The sequence below is a fragment of the Schistocerca nitens genome, chromosome 5, assembly GCF_023898315.1.
Source record: "Schistocerca nitens isolate TAMUIC-IGC-003100 chromosome 5, iqSchNite1.1, whole genome shotgun sequence".
Taxonomy (NCBI): domain Eukaryota; kingdom Metazoa; phylum Arthropoda; class Insecta; order Orthoptera; family Acrididae; genus Schistocerca; species Schistocerca nitens.
Window position 1 is genome coordinate 300,163,175 of NC_064618.1, and position 18,715 is coordinate 300,181,889.

The 18,715-nt window shown below is 42.8% G+C and overlaps 2 protein-coding genes across 3 annotated transcripts in view; one reads left to right on the top strand and one right to left on the bottom strand.

Moving 5' to 3' along the window:
* The window catches only part of LOC126259490 (polycomb group RING finger protein 3), a 65,553-nt gene extending 64,781 nt beyond the window's left edge, over nucleotides 1-772 (bottom strand). The window contains exon 1 of the mRNA XM_049956330.1: nucleotides 140-772. The gene's annotated coding sequence lies outside the window, so the exon portion shown is untranslated. The remainder of the gene's footprint in view (nucleotides 1-139) is intronic.
* Nucleotides 773-902: 130 nt separating this feature from the next.
* The window catches only part of LOC126259496 (mitotic checkpoint protein BUB3), an 80,725-nt gene continuing 62,912 nt past the window's right edge, over nucleotides 903-18,715 (top strand). Inside the window, exons 1-2 of one of the 2 annotated variants that reach the window (XM_049956343.1) lie at nucleotides 903-1,057; nucleotides 1,289-1,492. In XM_049956343.1, coding sequence (XP_049812300.1) covers nucleotides 1,295-1,492 — 198 coding nt within the window. In that variant the 5' untranslated portion in view covers nucleotides 903-1,057; nucleotides 1,289-1,294. The remainder of the gene's footprint in view (nucleotides 1,058-1,288; nucleotides 1,493-18,715) is intronic. The other variant, XM_049956344.1, reaches the window with a different exon arrangement.

Here is an 18,715-nt window from a genome sequence, read left to right on the forward strand (position 1 = left end):
TGAGAAATATTTTTATTTTGATGGCCAGATTAGTGCATGAGAGAAATTTTTCTGGAATTACAACACCAACACAGGTGAAAGGCATAGGAAACACTACCTACACTCATAATTTCTTGAACTATAGAATGAAACAACTTACCTTAAATGTGTATGGGATTACACAGTGGTCATTCCAGTAGAGTGGTTATTTATGTACATAGAAAGAATCAACACTGAAATGGTACACATTTCGAACAGTTGACGGGACTGTATCCTTATTCACCCACTGCAGTGGCCTCCATTGGTCTATAGCATTGTTAAATGAAATGCACTGGTGATTCTTATACAGCATTTGCTGCAATAAAATCACATAATGGTCACAGCACTCAGAGAACAAGTTACACGATGAAAGCAATGTAGTGTATTATTTTCATGTATATAGCACACTGGTTCACGCAATGAACGAAACTTTTATGAGATTCATGATGAGACTCCTTCTTGATAATCATTCGAAAATAATGGTCCAATCCGCTCTGAATTAACACACAGAACCATCACAGTACACAATAGCCGCATATTTCCTCAACCATACCACCGTCATGGGAGGACAATTGTATAAACCTGGAAAAAACGTAAAGCGTTGCACTAATAGGTGTTGGTGGTGTCAACAGCGATTACTAATCAAAACGCCGCTTGAACTCCTAAATAATGTTCACTACAGTTCCTTTAAACCTCAGTTATACAACACAAACATCATAGTTTACAAAGTAATATCTTTGATCCCGTATTGTCACCATCAACATTTTTATAAGTATCATCTATGGAAACACCAATGTTCATATGGTATAGTACATTAATGGAAGGTAGACCTCGTTCATTACAAAATAATGATCTCTGGAAATGTATCTCTGACCAGAGATATTTGCCATTCGATTTCGAATTTGTTGATATTGTGAACGAAGAGTGAGGGAAAGATCTTAAGTACGTATTGAATGTATGTGTCTATAAAACGAAAGCATTGTATTGTGAACGTACCCCGGCGTTTTGAGATATTCTGCAGGTACAAAAACGATTTAAGGTAATTAGTAATGCGGGAACGTACCATTGCCGGTTAAAGTGTAATAATGTGACGTTATTTAGTTGTTAAACGAGCGACTTATTGAGTGTGCTAACAGTTTGTATTTTTTATTTATTATTTGTCAGTTGTGTCTCAGCTGCAAAGGCCTATTTTGAAAGTTTCCGTACAAAAACACTTGTGGTTGAACGTTTAATAAACGTATTTCTTCTTAGTTCATGTATTTTTTCTCAGGGAAAAATGACAGAATCCCGAACGGAATTCAAACTGAAGACCCCTCCAGAAGACGCCATTTCTTCAGTCAAGTTTGGACCAAATTCAGCGCAGTTTTTACTCGTATCGTCATGGGATTCAACAGTCCGTCTTTACGACGTTATAACCAATACTATGAGGTTGAAATATTCACATGACAATGCCGTACTCGATGTTTGCTTTCAGGTGAGACAGCCAATAGTATAGTGCACATCTTACAATGCATACTCCTGTACAATTGTTGGAAGTGTTTTGATTCTTCTTACAATAATGGGGTTAAATGTTTTTGTTCACAATTATTTACTACACGGGGAAACATTTTGCATGTGCAACCAGCTGTTGTGTAACATTTATACATTTTGTAGCAGCAAAACGTGTATGATTGAGATTGGTCCAACATCATATGCAAGTAACCTGGGTGTAGGCCCACAGTAATTTTTGTACATAGTCAAAGGTAACCAGCTATGGCCATACACTTCTCGTGTAAATTCTTTGTAGTAAAATTAGATGGTAGTGAGTGCTACACAGATGCTGCATTGTTGGCGCTGGCTTTTACTGTAAACTAGTAGTCTGATGTTTGTGTCCATCGTACCAGGAAGTACTTACTACCTTTTCTTCTTCTCGAGAGCAGTGGGATGTGATGAGCATAGTTGTGGAGTTAGATTGCATTGGGAAGAGGAGGAATTTGTGGGAGGGTGAGCTCTTTCTCCCTTGCCGTTTCTCATGACTAGATCCTAACCATTTTTTGTGCTTCAAACCAGGTAGGCCTACTTATAAATATAACTGTAGTTTCAAATAGTAGTCTGGAGTAGACTAAGAACAGTGTAAAAGTTATATCTACATACATACTCTGCAAGCCATCACATGGCATATGACAGATATACCTTGCACCATTATTTCCTATCTGTTCCGCTCACAAATGGTGTGAGAATAATATACATGCCTCTGAATAACTCAAAAAATAACTTATCTTCATGTTCCTTATAGGCTCATATTGCTTCGCAACAGTATTAATGCTGTATTCAAATGTTATGGGGATACCTATTTGTTTTGTTAGTAGTTTTGATGTTGTGTTACTTGAGCTAAATATAAGGCTGGAGATGTATTACATGTGCATAATATGCATGAAAATACTTGGTGGAGACTTGTTGGTTATTTATAGGTTTTGGAATTTACCTTGCAGTTTTAGTTTTCACAGTGAAAAGTACATTAAACATGGAAGAGCATGTTTAAATATGGCAGTGACCTAAACGTTAGACTACGCAACAGGTCAGTCCTTCACCACGACCTTTATTTGGCTTTCACATTTATTGGCTTCGCCAACTTGCATCCACATTATCATGTTTCAACCTAACCTAAACCTCGGGCTACACTACAGATCAGCAACCAGCACTTATTCTACTACAGAGAAACAGGTATGGTAGGTTGCCACATCGTTCACGGTTGCCATTGCAGTATTGGTTCATGTAGTATTGGCAAATGCTACATAGTGTTCCCTAGCATTTTCCTTATTTTATGTATGAAATACATGCTTAATATCAATCAAAATACTTTTGGGGATTTGTGTATCGTCTAATCCAGCTTTTCTGAATTTACCATGCAGTTTTAGTTTTTAAAACGAAAGTTGTTAAATTTGGTGTGATTGTAGACATCAGGCTGCAGTACTAGTCTGTCCAACCTTTATTTCAAGTTCACTGAACCTAGACCTCAAGCTAAGCCACAGAGCAATCTTGTCACCAAAATAAAGATTTCTGATGGAGCTACTATCATACATTAGCTAGTTAAGTTAGAAGTAGCCAGAGACAAAACACCAACAGGCCAAAATATTCAAATTTAGGGGTTGATTGCTCAGGAAATGTTGACACTGTTGAAAGACTTTCTATCAATTTGAGAACCCTCTGTAATCTTTTCCTTAGCAGTAAGTAGCTATCTAGCAACTACTACATTTTTGGAACTTTATGGACATAAACTGCACTCAGTGTTTTGATGTTTTGTTCCTTGAGTAAATGTAAGGCTGTAGCTGCCTATATATTAGTTGCACCAACTAACAAGTGCATATTAATCTCACATTTGCAGGTGACGTCATCAGCTTGTGTTATTGGCTTACGACAAATATCATTATCTGAACTCACCCCCGAATTGTCTGTCACTTTAGAGCAGTAGGTTACTGCCCAAGATAGGCCGACACTCAGGAATGGTTCAACCTTCTACTCCCATTTGGGGATGATAAATGCATCATTTCACTGCATGACTTCCACCCACCCACTCCACCTCCCCCATAAGTCATGAAGTTTCAAGTTGCTCATGTTAAAATATGGCGATTATTAGTTCATAATGAATATGAGATTAAATTTTCGTTGTTGAACACTTACAATAACTGTTAGATTACAGAGTTTGGCTTCAGTGAGTTTTTGTTTTCGGTAAACATCAGTACACTTTGTGTCAACTGTCTCATGTTTACGAGTGCTGCCAACACTAGTGATCTAACAGCTGTAGCACGTCGAACTCGTGTTGTGTGTCAGCTGAAAAGTAAACAGCATAACGAGTGTGTTTGAACGCAAACAACTCTGATATGCTTTCATATAAGTTTGTTACTTCCGTGTGTAATTTATACCATAGCTGATTATCATCAGTGTGCATGCATGTCTCAAGTGGCTTCATTGTACAGCAGACAGATAATATTCCCCCTTTTATTTCCCTCCTCAGAGTGGGCACAAAATCCTCCTTCATGCTTTCTCCACATCTCACAATTCAGTGGTGAAAGCTTAACTTATCATTGACTACTTAGACTTCTGTCAATATCTTCTGAGACCAGTAAAACTTGAAATAAAAGAAACATGACTTAAACATGATGATGATTACCAAAATCTTGAACACTTTTAATGCTTTACACTTTAGAGTGACTCAAGAGTTCAGGTTGTAGTGATGTAACAACAATATAACTCTAAACGACAGCAAGGGGAGGTAATAGGGTGTACTTGCCTCCTGACATCTGGAATACAGAGCTTTTATGCGTACATTCAGTTAATAACTTCAATTGTCTGTGATGTAATATGATTTTTGTGTCGCCTGTTCAATTTAGTTTTTATAGCACAGCATGTCTCAAAACTGAGCAACTCATTTATATAAAAAATCAGTTAAGTCTTGCACCCCCACCCTCAGGAAAAATTTCTGAGCACCCATGAGTACATCTAACACATAGGTTGGACGTATTTCCAATTGTGTAACAAAACGCGGTGACTGTGTCTTATGGTCGCTGATCAGTCATCGAGCTTTTGTTTGTTTACTTGAAGGTTAAATAGTGAATAGTCCATGGAACTTCAAAAACATTTCATCACACTGATTAGCAAGAAGGCCGTGCAGTATGTAGCATGACTGAGATTGTATTGTTTTTTCAGTTCACCTGAGGTGGCATTTCACAGAAAGATTTATTTATTTATATTTTGGAAGAGTGAAATGTTATTAAATTAGTCATGTTAGTCCTGTTAACCTTACATGACAAGTTAGGCAATCAGGTCATTGCATGTGCAAATTGAACCACTTGTGTGCACCAAAACACAGTAATGCATAGGCATCCTTGGATCCGTGAGTTATTGCTTGTTCAAATGCTCATTACCATTTAAAGTGTACCTTTTTTTGAGGTCATAAAGTTAAGCTAGATTAGCAAAGCTTTTCAGACTGTTTGTGACCATCCTGTATAAACCACAAGCAGTATTGTTTCTAATGGCCTTCTAGTGAGGGTAATGCTCCAGAAGAAAACCTGTTGGTGGGGGTGGGGGGCTGGGGACACTTGATGGTTCCAAAGGGCTGCCAGCGCTCTTCCTGATTTGCCACACTCATGAATTATGCCTTAAAACACGTAGTTTTGAGAGTATTTTCAAATTATGTTCATCCAGAACACAGCAAAATTGATAAAATGATGGAGGAAGCTGAACTCTGTTGAATATGAATATGGGGAAATCACATAAATCCAGTCTGGTGGACTTGTTTATGTGTCATAAGCCAATAGCAGTACAGCTTGTTCAGTGGAATGTTAATGAGGGAAATCTCCCACATCACTGACAACCTTTGCAGCTCACGCTGCAGTCTGACCACTTGCTGTGATTGAAACGACCCAAGGAGGTAACAAGGTTTTGTGAAAGCACGTTACAGCTATGTTTGTGTTCACATCTGGTACGTATTTATAGATATGAAATGAAGTTAATGCCACGGGTCAAGAAGATCAAGGCTAGCACAATGCCATTTAGTGCTAGCTCGTGTAGATTGGCAAGCACGATGGCAAGTGTCACCGAACTTTCGAATTCTGTCGACAAATTCTGAGCAGTACTGGGGGCATTGCCTGAAGAGAAATTCAACAAGCCCTATAGTAGGGTCACATGACGTGAATGCGGTGGCTCCTAGAGAACAAAGTAAGAAACTGCAAGGTTACTTATACATGTTGCTCGGATTGCCTCCACATGAGTGTGAAAGAAAAAAGAAATGGTATATTACATGTCCACTACTTTCATGTAGATAGGGAAGCTTTGCGATAAAAAAAGGGGGAGTTATGTCTGAGCAGAGGTAAGGCAATTGTGCTGTTTCATTTAAACACAAAAAGTTGCAAAATGGAAATGTAAGTCACTGAAATGTAACTCATCACAGCCCTATCACATGCTTCAGTTTACCCAGCAGAGCTAATCAATCAGTGAAAAACAGAATCTGCCGATTGCCATAGTAATACCCTCAGATCTAATAGTTACCTTTTGTAATGAATAAAAAATTTTGATGATAAGCTTTTTTTTTAATCTTCTGGAGTATTGCCAAAGTCAGTATTTAATTTTTTAATACTTCGTTCTGCGAAATTTTTCACATTTCAGATTATGCATTAGAAAACACTTGTTCTACAAAAATCACCTTACTTAGACTACTTTCATTATTTTACTTTAATGCACAGTGTTTATGATTATTTTAGCCCAGCAGTACCGCAGCATTTCAACAGCGAACATTTCACATGGTTTATTGCCTCATTTTAGGAACCGTTATGGAGCCAGCAGCTCAAAAATGACATCAGTCATCAGTTAAATCACTTTTTCAAAGTAAAGTGGGAAAACTGGGGAATACTGAACAATGACTACAACCCATGGGTTTTGAAAACACCACAAGTTAACATAGATGATTCGTTGCAAAGATACAGACAAATGTTGACAAACAAAGCAATGTAGTACGGAGAATACATATTACATATACAGGGTGTACATGAAGACCAGGAACACTTTCAATTACTTATTGTACAGATGTCATACATACAACTTAGGAATATTATATATATATATATATATAAAGAAAGATGATGAGACTTACCAAACAAAAGCGCTGGCAGGTCGATAGACACACAAATATACACACAAAATTCAAGCTTTCGCAACAAACTGTTGCCTCATCAGGAAAGAGGGAAGGAGAGGGAAAGACGAAAGGATGTGGGTTTTAAGGGAGAGGGTAAGGAGTCATTCCAATCCCGGGAGCGGAAAGACTTACCTTAGGGGGAAAAAAGGACAGGTATACACTCGCACACACACACATATCCATCCACACATACAGACACAAGCAGACATATTTAAAGACAAAGAGTTTGGGCAGAAATGTCAGTCGAGGTGGAAGAGTAGAGGCAAAGAAGTTGTTGAGAGACAGGTGAGGTATGAGTGGCGGCAACTAGAAATTAGCGGAGATTGAGGCCTGGCGGATAACGAGAAGAGAGGATATACTGAAGGGCAAGTTCCCATCTCCGGAGTTCGGATAGGTTGGTGTTGGTGGGAAGTATCCAGATAACCCGGACGGTGTAACACTGTGCCAAGATGTGCTGGCTGTGCACCAAGGCATGTTTAGCCACAGGGTGATCCTCATTACCAACAAACACTGTCTGCCTGTGTCCATTCATGCGAATGGACAGTTTGTTGCTGGTCATTCCCACATAGAATGCATCACAGTGTAGGCAGGTCAGTTGGTAAATCACGTGGGTGCTTTCACACATGGCCCTGCCTTTGATCGTGTACACCTTCCGGGTTACAGGACTGGAGTAGGTGGTGGTGGGAGGGTGCATGGGACACGTTTTGCACCGGGGGGCGGTTACAAGGATAGGAGCCAGAGGGTAGGGAAGGTGGTTTGGGGATTTCATAGGGATGAACTAAGAGGTTACGAAGGTTAGGTGGACGGCGGAAAGACACTCTTGGCGGAGTGGGGAGGATTTCATGAAGGATGGATCTCATTTCAGGGCAGGATTTGAGGAAGTCGTATCCCTGCTGGAGAGCCACATTCAGAGTCTGGTCCAGTCCCGGAAAGTATCCTGTCACAAGTGGGGCACTTTTGTGGTTCTTCTGTGGGGGATTCTGGGTTTGAGGGGATGAGGAAGTGGCTCTGGTTATTTGCTTCTGTACCAGGCCGGGAGGGTAGTTGCGGGATGCGAAAGCTGTTGTCAGGTTGTTGGTGTAATGTTTCAGGGATTCCGGACTGGAGCAGATTCGTTTGCCACGAAGACCTAGGCTGTAGGGAAGGGACCGTTTGATGTGGAATGGGTGGCAGCTGTCATAATGGAGGTACTGTTGCTTGTTGGTGGGTTTGATGTGGACGGACGTGTGAAGTTGGCCATTGGACAGGTGGAGGTCAACGTCAAGGAAAGTGGCATGGGATTTGGAGTAGGACCAGGTGAATCTGATGGAACCAAAGGAGTTGAGGTTGGAGAGGAAATTCTGGAGTTCTTCTTCACTGTGAGTCCAGATCATGAAGATGTCATCAATAAATCTGTACCAAACTTTGGGTTGGCAGACCTGGGTAACCAAGAAGGCTTCCTCTAAGCGACCCATGAATAGGTTGGCGTACGAGGGGGCCATCCTGGTACCCATGGCTGTTCCCTTTAATTGTTGGTATGTCTGGCCTTCAAAAGTGAAGAAGTTGTGGGTCAGGATGAAGCTGGCTAAGGTAATGAGGAAAGAGGTTTTAGGTAGGGTGGCAGGTGACCGGCGTGAAAGGAAATGCTCCATCGCAGCGAGGCCCTGGATGTGCGGAATATTTGTGTATAAGGAAGTGGCATCAATGGTTACAAGGATTGTTTCCGGGGGTAACAGATTGGGTAAGGATTCCAGGCGTTCAAGGAAGTGGTTGGTGTCTTTGATGAAGGATGGGAGACTGCATGTAATGGGTTGAAGGTGTTGATCTACGTAGGCAGAGATACGTTCTGTGGGGGCTTGGTAACCAGCTAGAATGGGGCGGCCGGGATGATTGGGTTTGTGGATTTTAGGAAGAAGGTAGAAGGTTGGGGTGCGGGGTGTCGGTGGGGTCAGGAGGTTGATGGAGTCAGGTGAAAGGTTTTGCAGGGGGCCTAAGGTTCTGAGGATTCCTTGAAGCTCCGCCTGGACATCGGGAATGGGGTTACCTTGGCAAACTTTGTATGTGGTGTTGTCTGAAAGCTGACGCAGTCCCTCAGCCACATACTCCCGATGATCAAGTACCACGGTCGTGGAACCCTTGTCCGCCGGAAGAATGACGATGGATCGGTCAGCCCTCAGATCACGGATAGCCTGGGCTTCAGCAGTGGTGATGTTGGGTGTAGGATTAAGGTTTTTTAAGAAGGATTGAGATGCAAGGCTGGAAGTCAGAAGTTCCTGGAAGGTTTGGAGAGGGTGATTTTGAGGAAGAGGAGGTGGGTCCCGCTGTGACGGAGGACGGAACTGTTCCAGGCAGGGTTCAATTTGGATGGTGTCTTGGGGAGCTGGATCATTAGGAGTAGGATTAGGATCATTTTTCTTCGTGGCAAAGTGATATTTCCAGCAGAGAGTACGGGTGTAGGACAGTAAATCTTTGACGAGGGCTGTTTGGTTGAATCTGGGAGTGGGGCTGAAGGTGAGGCCTTTGGATAGGACAGAGGTTTCGGATTGGGAGAGAGGTTTGGAGGAAAGGTTAACTACTGAATTAGGGTGTTGTGGTTCCAGATTGTGTTGAAAGGAATTTTGAGGTTTTGGAGGGAGTGGAGCTGGAAGTGGGAGATTGAGTAGATGGGAGAGACTGGGTTTGTGTGCAATGAGAGGTGGTTGAGGTTTGCTGGAAAGGTTGTGAAGGGTGAGTGAGTTGCCTTTCCGGAGGTGGGAAACCAGGAGATTGGATAGTTTTTTGAGGTGGAGGGTGGCATGCTGTTCTAATTTACGGTTGGCCTGTAGGAGGATGCTCTGAACAGCCGGTGTGGATGTGGGAGAGGAAAGATTAAGGACTTTTATTAAGGATAGGAGTTGACGGGTGTGTTCATTGGCTGAGTTGATGTGTAGGTGAAGGATTAGGTGGGTGAGGGCAATGGATTGTTCAGTTTGGAACTGGTATGGGGACTGATGGAAGGAAGGGTTGCAGCCAGAGATGGGAACTTTAAGTGTGAGGCCTTTGGGATTCCCGATGTCCAGGCGGAGCTTCAAGGAATCCTCAGAACCTTAGGCCCCCTGCAAAACCTTTCACCTGACTCCATCAACCTCCTGACCCCACCGACACCCCGCACCTCAACCTTCTACCTTCTTCCTAAAATCCACAAACCCAATCATCCCGGCCGCCCCATTGTAGCTGGTTACCAAGCCCCCACAGAACGTATCTCTGCCTACGTAGATCAACACCTTCAACCCATTACATGCAGTCTCCCATCCTTCATCAAAGACACCAACCACTTCCTTGAACGCCTGGAATCCTTACCCAATCTGTTACCCCCGGAAACAATCCTTGTAACCATTGATGCCACTTCCTTATACACAAATATTCCGCACATCCAGGGCCTCGCTGCGATGGAGCATTTCCTTTCACGCCGGTCACCTGCCACCCTACCTAAAACCTCTTTCCTCATTACCTTAGCCAGCTTCATCCTGACCCACAACTTCTTCACTTTTGAAGGCCAGACATACCAACAATTAAAGGGAACAGCCATGGGTACCAGGATGGCCCCCTCGTACGCCAACCTATTCATGGGTCGCTTAGAGGAAGCCTTCTTGGTTACCCAGGTCTGCCAACCCAACGTTTGGTACAAATTTATTGATGACATCTTCATGATCTGGACTCACAGTGAAGAAGAACTCCAGAATTTCCTCTCCAACCTCAACTCCTTTGGTTCCATCAGATTCACCTGGTCCTACTCCAAATCCCATGCCACTTTCCTTGACGTTGACCTCCACCTGTCCAATGGCCAACTTCACACGTCCGTCCACATCAAACCCACCAACAAGCAACAGTACCTCCATTATGACAGCTGCCACCCATTCCACATCAAACGGTCCCTTCCCTACAGCCTAGGTCTTCGTGGCAAACGAATCTGCTCCAGTCCGGAATCCCTGAAACATTACACCAACAACCTGACAACAGCTTTCGCATCCCGCAACTACCCTCCCGGCCTGGTACAGAAGCAAATAACCAGAGCCACTTCCTCATCCCCTCAAACCCAGAATCCCCCACAGAAGAACCACAAAAGTGCCCCACTTGTGACAGGATACTTTCCGGGACTGGACCAGACTCTGAATGTGGCTCTCCAGCAGGGATACGACTTCCTCAAATCCTGCCCTGAAATGAGATCCATCCTTCATGAAATCCTCCCCACTCCGCCAAGAGTGTCTTTCCGCCGTCCACCTAACCTTCGTAACCTCTTAGTTCATCCCTATGAAATCCCCAAACCACCTTCCCTACCCTCTGGCTCCTATCCTTGTAACCGCCCCCGGTGCAAAACGTGTCCCATGCACCCTCCCACCACCACCTACTCCAGTCCTGTAACCCGGAAGGTGTACACGATCAAAGGCAGGGCCACGTGTGAAAGCACCCACGTGATTTACCAACTGACCTGCCTACACTGTGATGCATTCTATGTGGGAATGACCAGCAACAAACTGTCCATTCGCATGAATGGACACAGGCAGACAGTGTTTGTTGGTAATGAGGATCACCCTGTGGCTAAACATGCCTTGGTGCACAGCCAGCACATCTTGGCACAGTGTTACACCGTCCGGGTTATCTGGATACTTCCCACCAACACCAACCTATCCGAACTCCGGAGATGGGAACTTGCCCTTCAGTATATCCTCTCTTCTCGTTATCCGCCAGGCCTCAATCTCCGCTAATTTCTAGTTGCCGCCACTCATACCTCACCTGTCTCTCAACAACTTCTTTGCCTCTACTCTTCCACCTCGACTGACATTTCTGCCCAAACTCTTTGTCTTTAAATATGTCTGCTTGTGTCTGTATGTGTGGATGGATATGTGTGTGTGTGCGAGTGTATACCTGTCCTTTTTTCCCCCTAAGGTAAGTCTTTCCGCTCCCGGGATTGGAATGACTCCTTACCCTCTCCCTTAAAACCCACATCCTTTCGTCTTTCCCTCTCCTTCCCTCTTTCCTGATGAGGCAACAGTTTGTTGCGAAAGCTTGAATTTTGTGTGTATATTTGTGTGTCTATCGACCTGCCAGCGCTTTTGTTTGGTAAGTCTCATCATCTTTCTTTTTAGATATATTTTTTCCACGTGGAAAGTTTCCCTCTGTTATATTCATATATATATATATCTTAGAACAAAGATGATGTGACTTACCAAACGAAAGCGCTGGCACGTCGATAGACACACAAACAAACACAAATATACACACAAAATTCAAGCTTTCGCAACAAACTGTTGCCTCATCAGGAAAGAGGGAAGGAGAGGGAAAGACGAAAGGATGTGGGTTTTAAGGGAGAGGGTAAGGAGTCATTCCAATCCCGGGAGCGGAAAGACTTACCTTAGGGGGAAAAAAGGACAGGTATACACTCGCACACACACACACATATCCATCCACACATTACAGACACAAGCAGACATATTTAAAGTTTGGGCAGAGATGTCAGTCGAGGCGGAAGTGAAGAGGCAAAGATGATGTTGTATGACAGGTGAGGTATGAGTGGCGGCAACGTGAAATTAGCGGAGATTGAGGCCTGGTGGGTAACGGGAAGAGAGGATATATTGAAGAGATGCAAAATATCTTCAATATATCCTCTCTTCCCGTTACCCACCAGGCCTCAATCTCCGCTAATTTCAAGTTGCCGCCACTCATACCTCACCTGTCATTCAACATCATCTTTGCCTCTTCACTTCCGCCTCGACTGACATCTCTGCCCAAACTTTAAATATGTCTGCTTGTGTCTGTAATGTGTGGATGGATATGTGTGTGTGTGTGCGAGTGTATACCTGTCCTTTTTTCCCCCTAAGGTAAGTCTTTCCGCTCCCGGGATTGGAATGACTCCTTACCCTCTCCCTTAAAACCCACATCCTTTCGTCTTTCCCTCTCCCTCCCTCTTTCCTGATGAGGCAACAGTTTGTTGCGAAAGCTTGAATTTTGTGTGTATGTTTGTGTTTGTTTGTGTGTCTATCGACGTGCCAGCGCTTTCGTTTGGTAAGTCACATCATCTTTGTTTTAAGATATATTTTTCCCACGTGGAATGTTTCCCTATATATATATATATATATATATATATATATATATATATATATATATATATATAAACTTTCGATATGCGAACCATGAGTGACCCAGCAGACGTCAGTACGGTAATCGAGTTCTTGCCAAACGTGTCCCAATGTGGCATTGTCAACTGGGGCAGTCGCTTCCCGTGTTCTCTCCCGGAGCTCTGCTACATCGCGGGGTAGAAGCGGTACATACACCGATTCTTTAATGTGTCACCACAGAAAAAGTCACACGGAGTGAGATCTGGTGATCGGGGAGGTCATTTCATGAAACAGCTGTCCCTTCCTGTAGCTTGGCTGCCATGTTTGTGACTAGCGCTGACTATCCGCAAATTACCAAACTACGCTGTGGCGGTATACATGGAAAAAAAGAAAACTTTCAGGGTTTCTCTTCAAAATGACATATGTATGATATCTGTACAATGTTTGGTTCTTAGTGTTGTATATATCATGTTTTTCACAGTACAAAGTGCTAGTATAGTATTCTGCAGTTTATATATATAGGTCAGCTGAAGCATAGGATACGAGTGCTAGCAAAAAAAGAAAAAAAACAAAACAACATGTGTAACATTGGCATGGAATACTTCAGTTGACTTAGATAGGTTGCATCCCGTCCTTCTGTTGACCTATATATTATATTGGTACTAAGGCGAAAAAAGCGACATACCTGAAATTTGTATTCTGTACTTCAGTTAACCTACACAGTGCAGTAAACGAATCAGTTGCAGAGGAAACAGCAATTGGAGCGACTCACAATCGGACAAAGGTATAATTTGAAATGTGTACACAAATGATTTATAATTACCACAAGCAACAAAAAGCATACACAATATCTACCTCAATAACACATTTCTTAATTTTTTATTTACAGTTATGATACTTTGCCACAGAACATTCCTAATTTATTTTCTATGGCTCAGAAATAAAATGACTAAAATTTGACATCATTGGTCAAAGCCGATGAATTGGATCTCATTCTTCAATTGACCCGAAAACTGGAATCACCTTAGAGAAAGTAGTGAAGATACATCAGAAATACAGGAAGCTTCGTGTCTCAACCTGATGTAGTCAGTCCAGAAAATAGTGGAGATTGTGTTGATATTTCTCCATTTCAACTCCTTCGGTTAAATAAAAGAAAAGAAAGAAAAAGAGACTTTTATTCACTTGTTGACAGAAGTAACTTGAGTGATGCTGACTGATTTGAAATATCAAGCAACATATGGGTAACTATGAGGAGCAAGAAAGCATTTAAGTAGACTGTCACATAATGTGCGGTTTGTAGGTGCTAAATACTCTTTAAGTTTTGGAGCAATGTACATCAACATAAAAGATCATCACAATTTCTCTACTGCAGTGATTTCATTTCCATTCACTTGTATGAGAATTTCAGCAAATGCAACCTGTATTTCAATTCTAAATCTTGAAATGTTAAGACATTCCAGGTGCTATTATTTTGGGATTGTGATCTGTATGACTATCTTGTACTCGAACAGAACTAACACCTCCCCTCCCGAAGAAAAAAATTATCTGCACCATTGGGTTTGTTTAACAACATTCAGTTCCTAAAGTCTCATTTCTTCATTACTCTGAGCAAGACATAAGAAAAGTGCTTTTGTTATTCTACTTTTATTTTTACAACATCTTCATTTGTTAGATTCCTCTATTAATGTATGTATCCTAACATCAGAAATGACAGATACAGCACAAAATCATAACACGTTTTGCCTTTGTACTTATGGTAAAACTGTCTGGAGATGGCTGCTATAATGCCTGTGACTTGATGTTAACTCCTTGCAGATGTAGTCACTAACACACGATGATCTAGTTGTAGTGTACTGCAATGGGATCAAGGTATAACAGAACTTGGAGCAGAAGATAGAGCCCACAATATTAACAAGGTCACAGCCAGACACAATGTGGTGTTCATAGAACTACATGATCATCCCCTGTGTCATGTGTGCCGGAACCAGCCCACTGCACATCACCCCAGCTAACACGAGGACGTCAGAAGAGGTGCTGCTTCCATAATCAACTCTCCCATACACCAGCAGGTGGGGACATCACATGTCTATGGCAATGTGATTGACAGATCTGCTGTCTTGGACATCGCCCCCACTCCAGTCATTTTGACGTCAACCCGGAAAATGGCTCTTCCCTAGCGTATGCCAGTCTTTGGTGTGCCTGTGATGCTGTCTCCACCAGGCCACGAACCAATAATCACTGCCTGAGAGCCCAGCCACGGAGTCCGGATTCTATCTGCTGCATCTCCATCTAGACTCCTGCCACTTCCAACCACCACTTAGCGGTGGTAGCAGGGTCAACACTGCTCTCCATGAGGAATGCCTAAGTATGTCCATACAGGCATGCTCTAGTTTGAGGATCATCTCCCATCATCCACAGCGTGTCCATTTCATATACTTTGTGTGCTTGCGGTTGCCAATAGTCTTCAGTCAATTGACTGGCTGCATTCATCACTTAATCCTCCACCCACCTCCAGCAGAGAGCTACTCGCCCACACCTTATAACACACCCACAATACTCATGTCACGAGACCTACTGGAGCTGGAAATGGTCATCCAACAGATTAGAATAGAATGAAATGAAGTTTTCTATTCTGGTATATTACACACTAGGGGTGGTAGTGCTGAACAAAATGTCTGTCAGTATCATTGAGAAAGTAACAATGCAAGGGGCAATTCAGCATTTTGTGGATGAGGTAGTGAAGATTAGAGCTGATAATGAAGCTTTGAGCGGGTAAGTAAATTGTTTGACAGATAAAAGAAAGGAAGGGCCGCCTTAAGGCATGTCTCCATCCGCCCTTGATGCTAACACTGCCTCATTTGTGGGCCCATTTTCAGGTAAATGTGGGGAAGATGTGTTTGTTTTTATGCAGGACTGATGAACAGTTGTTAAGTGTAGCTTATTTAAAATTGGTAGGAGATGCTAGAACAAATGTAATGGGAAACACCTTGAGGTGTTATCATGAACAACTTTATTGTGTAGCTTAGAAGCTTGGAGAATCACTAGAGGCTTTTGTGGGCTACATCAGAATAATCAGTGTTAATTTGTATGGAGTGGTGCTCATGTCAGTATGCCATTTGCTAGGAGATCGAAAAGCACGCGTTTGATACATGTTTGCAGGGTCTGCCTTCCAAAACTTCACAAAAAGTGCACATGGTGTTCCTGTAGACCTTGGGCGGAGCAGTGGTGTCACAGTGACTTTGAGATTGATTCAGTGACTAGACCAAAGGAGAAGTGGGTAGTGTTAAATGCAGAGATTGTATTTTACGGGTGTGGGTCTCCGGGCTATGCTCAGCCGTTTTGCAGCAAGCCACAATGTCAGATGTACAAGCAAGCAGGCAGGCCACTCTCTTCAGAAATGTCTGCAGATGCATAATTGTAATCAAGTAGCACTTACACCCCTGCGTTAAACAGAACAGGAGTTGGTGTGACCACTGCAACACTCCCAGTAACTTCTACTACAGGACACCCTGGTGGAAAATCATTGGCTGACATCTGTCTACTCAGCTATATAAAGAGAAGTTCGTGCAAGTTGTTGGATAAAGGATCATGGGTATCTGTGGCTAGCTAGTATTCAATGAATTTGAACACACCAGGCTGTGCATTAAGTGGTGTGGTTGTTCATAATGTGCATTCTCTCAGTTCCAAATTGTTGAGTTTCCAATTGAGAAAGAGATACTTCAGAGTATGGATGGAAGTTCTTCCTACTGTGGGCTATAGCTAAGACATCGTTCGGGGTCAGGCCTTCCTGATTAAACATCATGCCAAAGTTGATCTACAACAGTGCATGGTACAGCTGGATGGTACATGTTCCATCCTGGTTTTACTGCTGGAAGAATGCAGCATACACCCAAGATGTCAGGTAAGCCATTTAAACTGTATACATGGTCTGTTAGACTGAACTTGCAAGATATGATACTGAAAAGTGGAGGAAGGCTGAACTGGATGAACATAGAAGCTGATCTGCCAATTAATAATGTATGTGTGATTGATAATGAGGAACTGGATTGGGCCCAATGTTTACTACAACATAGTTTATCCTTTGTACAGGAGATTTATGATACCTAATTAATGCCTGTCAGTATTGCTAATTCTGATTCAGAGGTGGTGAGGCTATCAAAAGGCACACTCATAGATAAATTAGAAAATGAAATGGAAATTGATTTCAGTTTAGAACACCAGAAGCCAGGACAGTCTGTTGATTTAACTGCACTAAGGGAAAAGGTGTCGCATCTGAAATAGTGTAATATAGTAGATATGGAGAAGTTGTTGGAGGAATACGCAGGATTATTTAACCTGCCTGGACCATTGCCAGCTATACCTGTGGTTCAACACAGAATTCACACTGGGAATGAGCTGCCTTTTTACAAGAAACTGTATTGAGTCCCATATTGCTCACAAACTGTGATGGAGGAATTTATCAATCAACAACTTTGGCATGGAATTATGGAAGAAAGTACTTGGCCATTATCAGCCCTGGTAGTAATTGTGCCAATAAAGTCCTCAGATGGGAAAAGCACTTACAGGCTCTACTGCGATAACAGATTTCTAAACCAGCAAATTTCAGTGGTGCCCAGTGCATAGAGCTACAGGGGCAGAGATTGCTGAAAATAAATGGTACACAATGCAACACATCAGGCCGTACTTTCTGGTTTTTGCAACCATAATCAGAACCACAACCGTAAACTCCAACTACTCATTAGTTTACCTACCGGACACACCATTAGAGATTTTGCCTGAGGAAAAGCTGACTTACCTAAATACCTCCTTAAGCCCAACCCTTCTGACTGCCTTAGACCAGATGATAGCAGCACAACATGGTTGGGTAACGATGGAACATCCACCTGATCATGTGAAGATGCATTGGGCCAAATGATGCCACAAACTGACGACCATAGGGACCAGCATATCAGCCACTTGCATAATAGCGATAGTACTAAGTATTGTGTACTGCACTTCAGCCATTGAGTTGCCCAAATCTCACCTTTACCTCCCTTTAACCTGTGGGTCCATATTAGTCAATATTATCAGAGACCCACACATAGTGAGTGAAACAAAGTAGTAGAAGCAAAACTAGGGATCTAGAGGCTTGGGAATGAGCCAATTGCTAGCATGATCAATAAGAAAAAGAAGTGTAAATAGTGCTAAAGTTAAACTGACACTTGGAGTAAAAGTGGAAATGTGAGAGGCTTGTAATTATAAATAAACCAGTGACAGTGTTTCAGCCAGAATCTTGGATAGATTAGTTTGAGGAATAGCAACGGGATAAAGTTTTAACAGAACTTGGAGAAGACTGAGACTGTAATGTTAACAGCACCACAGCAGGTGCTGGTCATTGGACTGCATGATCAGCTCCTGTGTCATGCATGCTGGAATGAGCCTGCCAGACATCACCTCTGCTAACACATCAGAAGAGGTGCAGCTTCTGCAGTCGATGCACCCATATGCCAGGGGGGCAGGGAAATCACATGATACGGCAACGTATCTTACTGAACTGCCAGTCAAGCCGTGCCTTAGTCCTTGTGCATCGCCATCGATCCAGAAATTGTGATGTGACTCTGGAATGTGGCTCTCCAATAGCTGTCATTACTGAGAACCCAGATATAAACTCCAGGTTCAGTCCATCTCATGGTTCATCACAGCTGCACCCTTCAATGATGCACAACTTGCACCAAACACTGACACATCTATGACGCTGCCTCTTCCAAATCACAAATCGATGACCGCTGCCTGAGAGCACGGCCATGGCACCTGGACTCCGTCTAGCAGCTGCACCTGCATCTGGCTTCCTGCTATCACCTGGCAGTGGTAACAGGGTCACCTGCTACTGTCCATGAGGAAGCCTACGTTGCCATGTCCATGCTGGTGCACTCGAATCCGAGGCTCATTCCCTGTCGTCCTCAGTCTGTGCGCT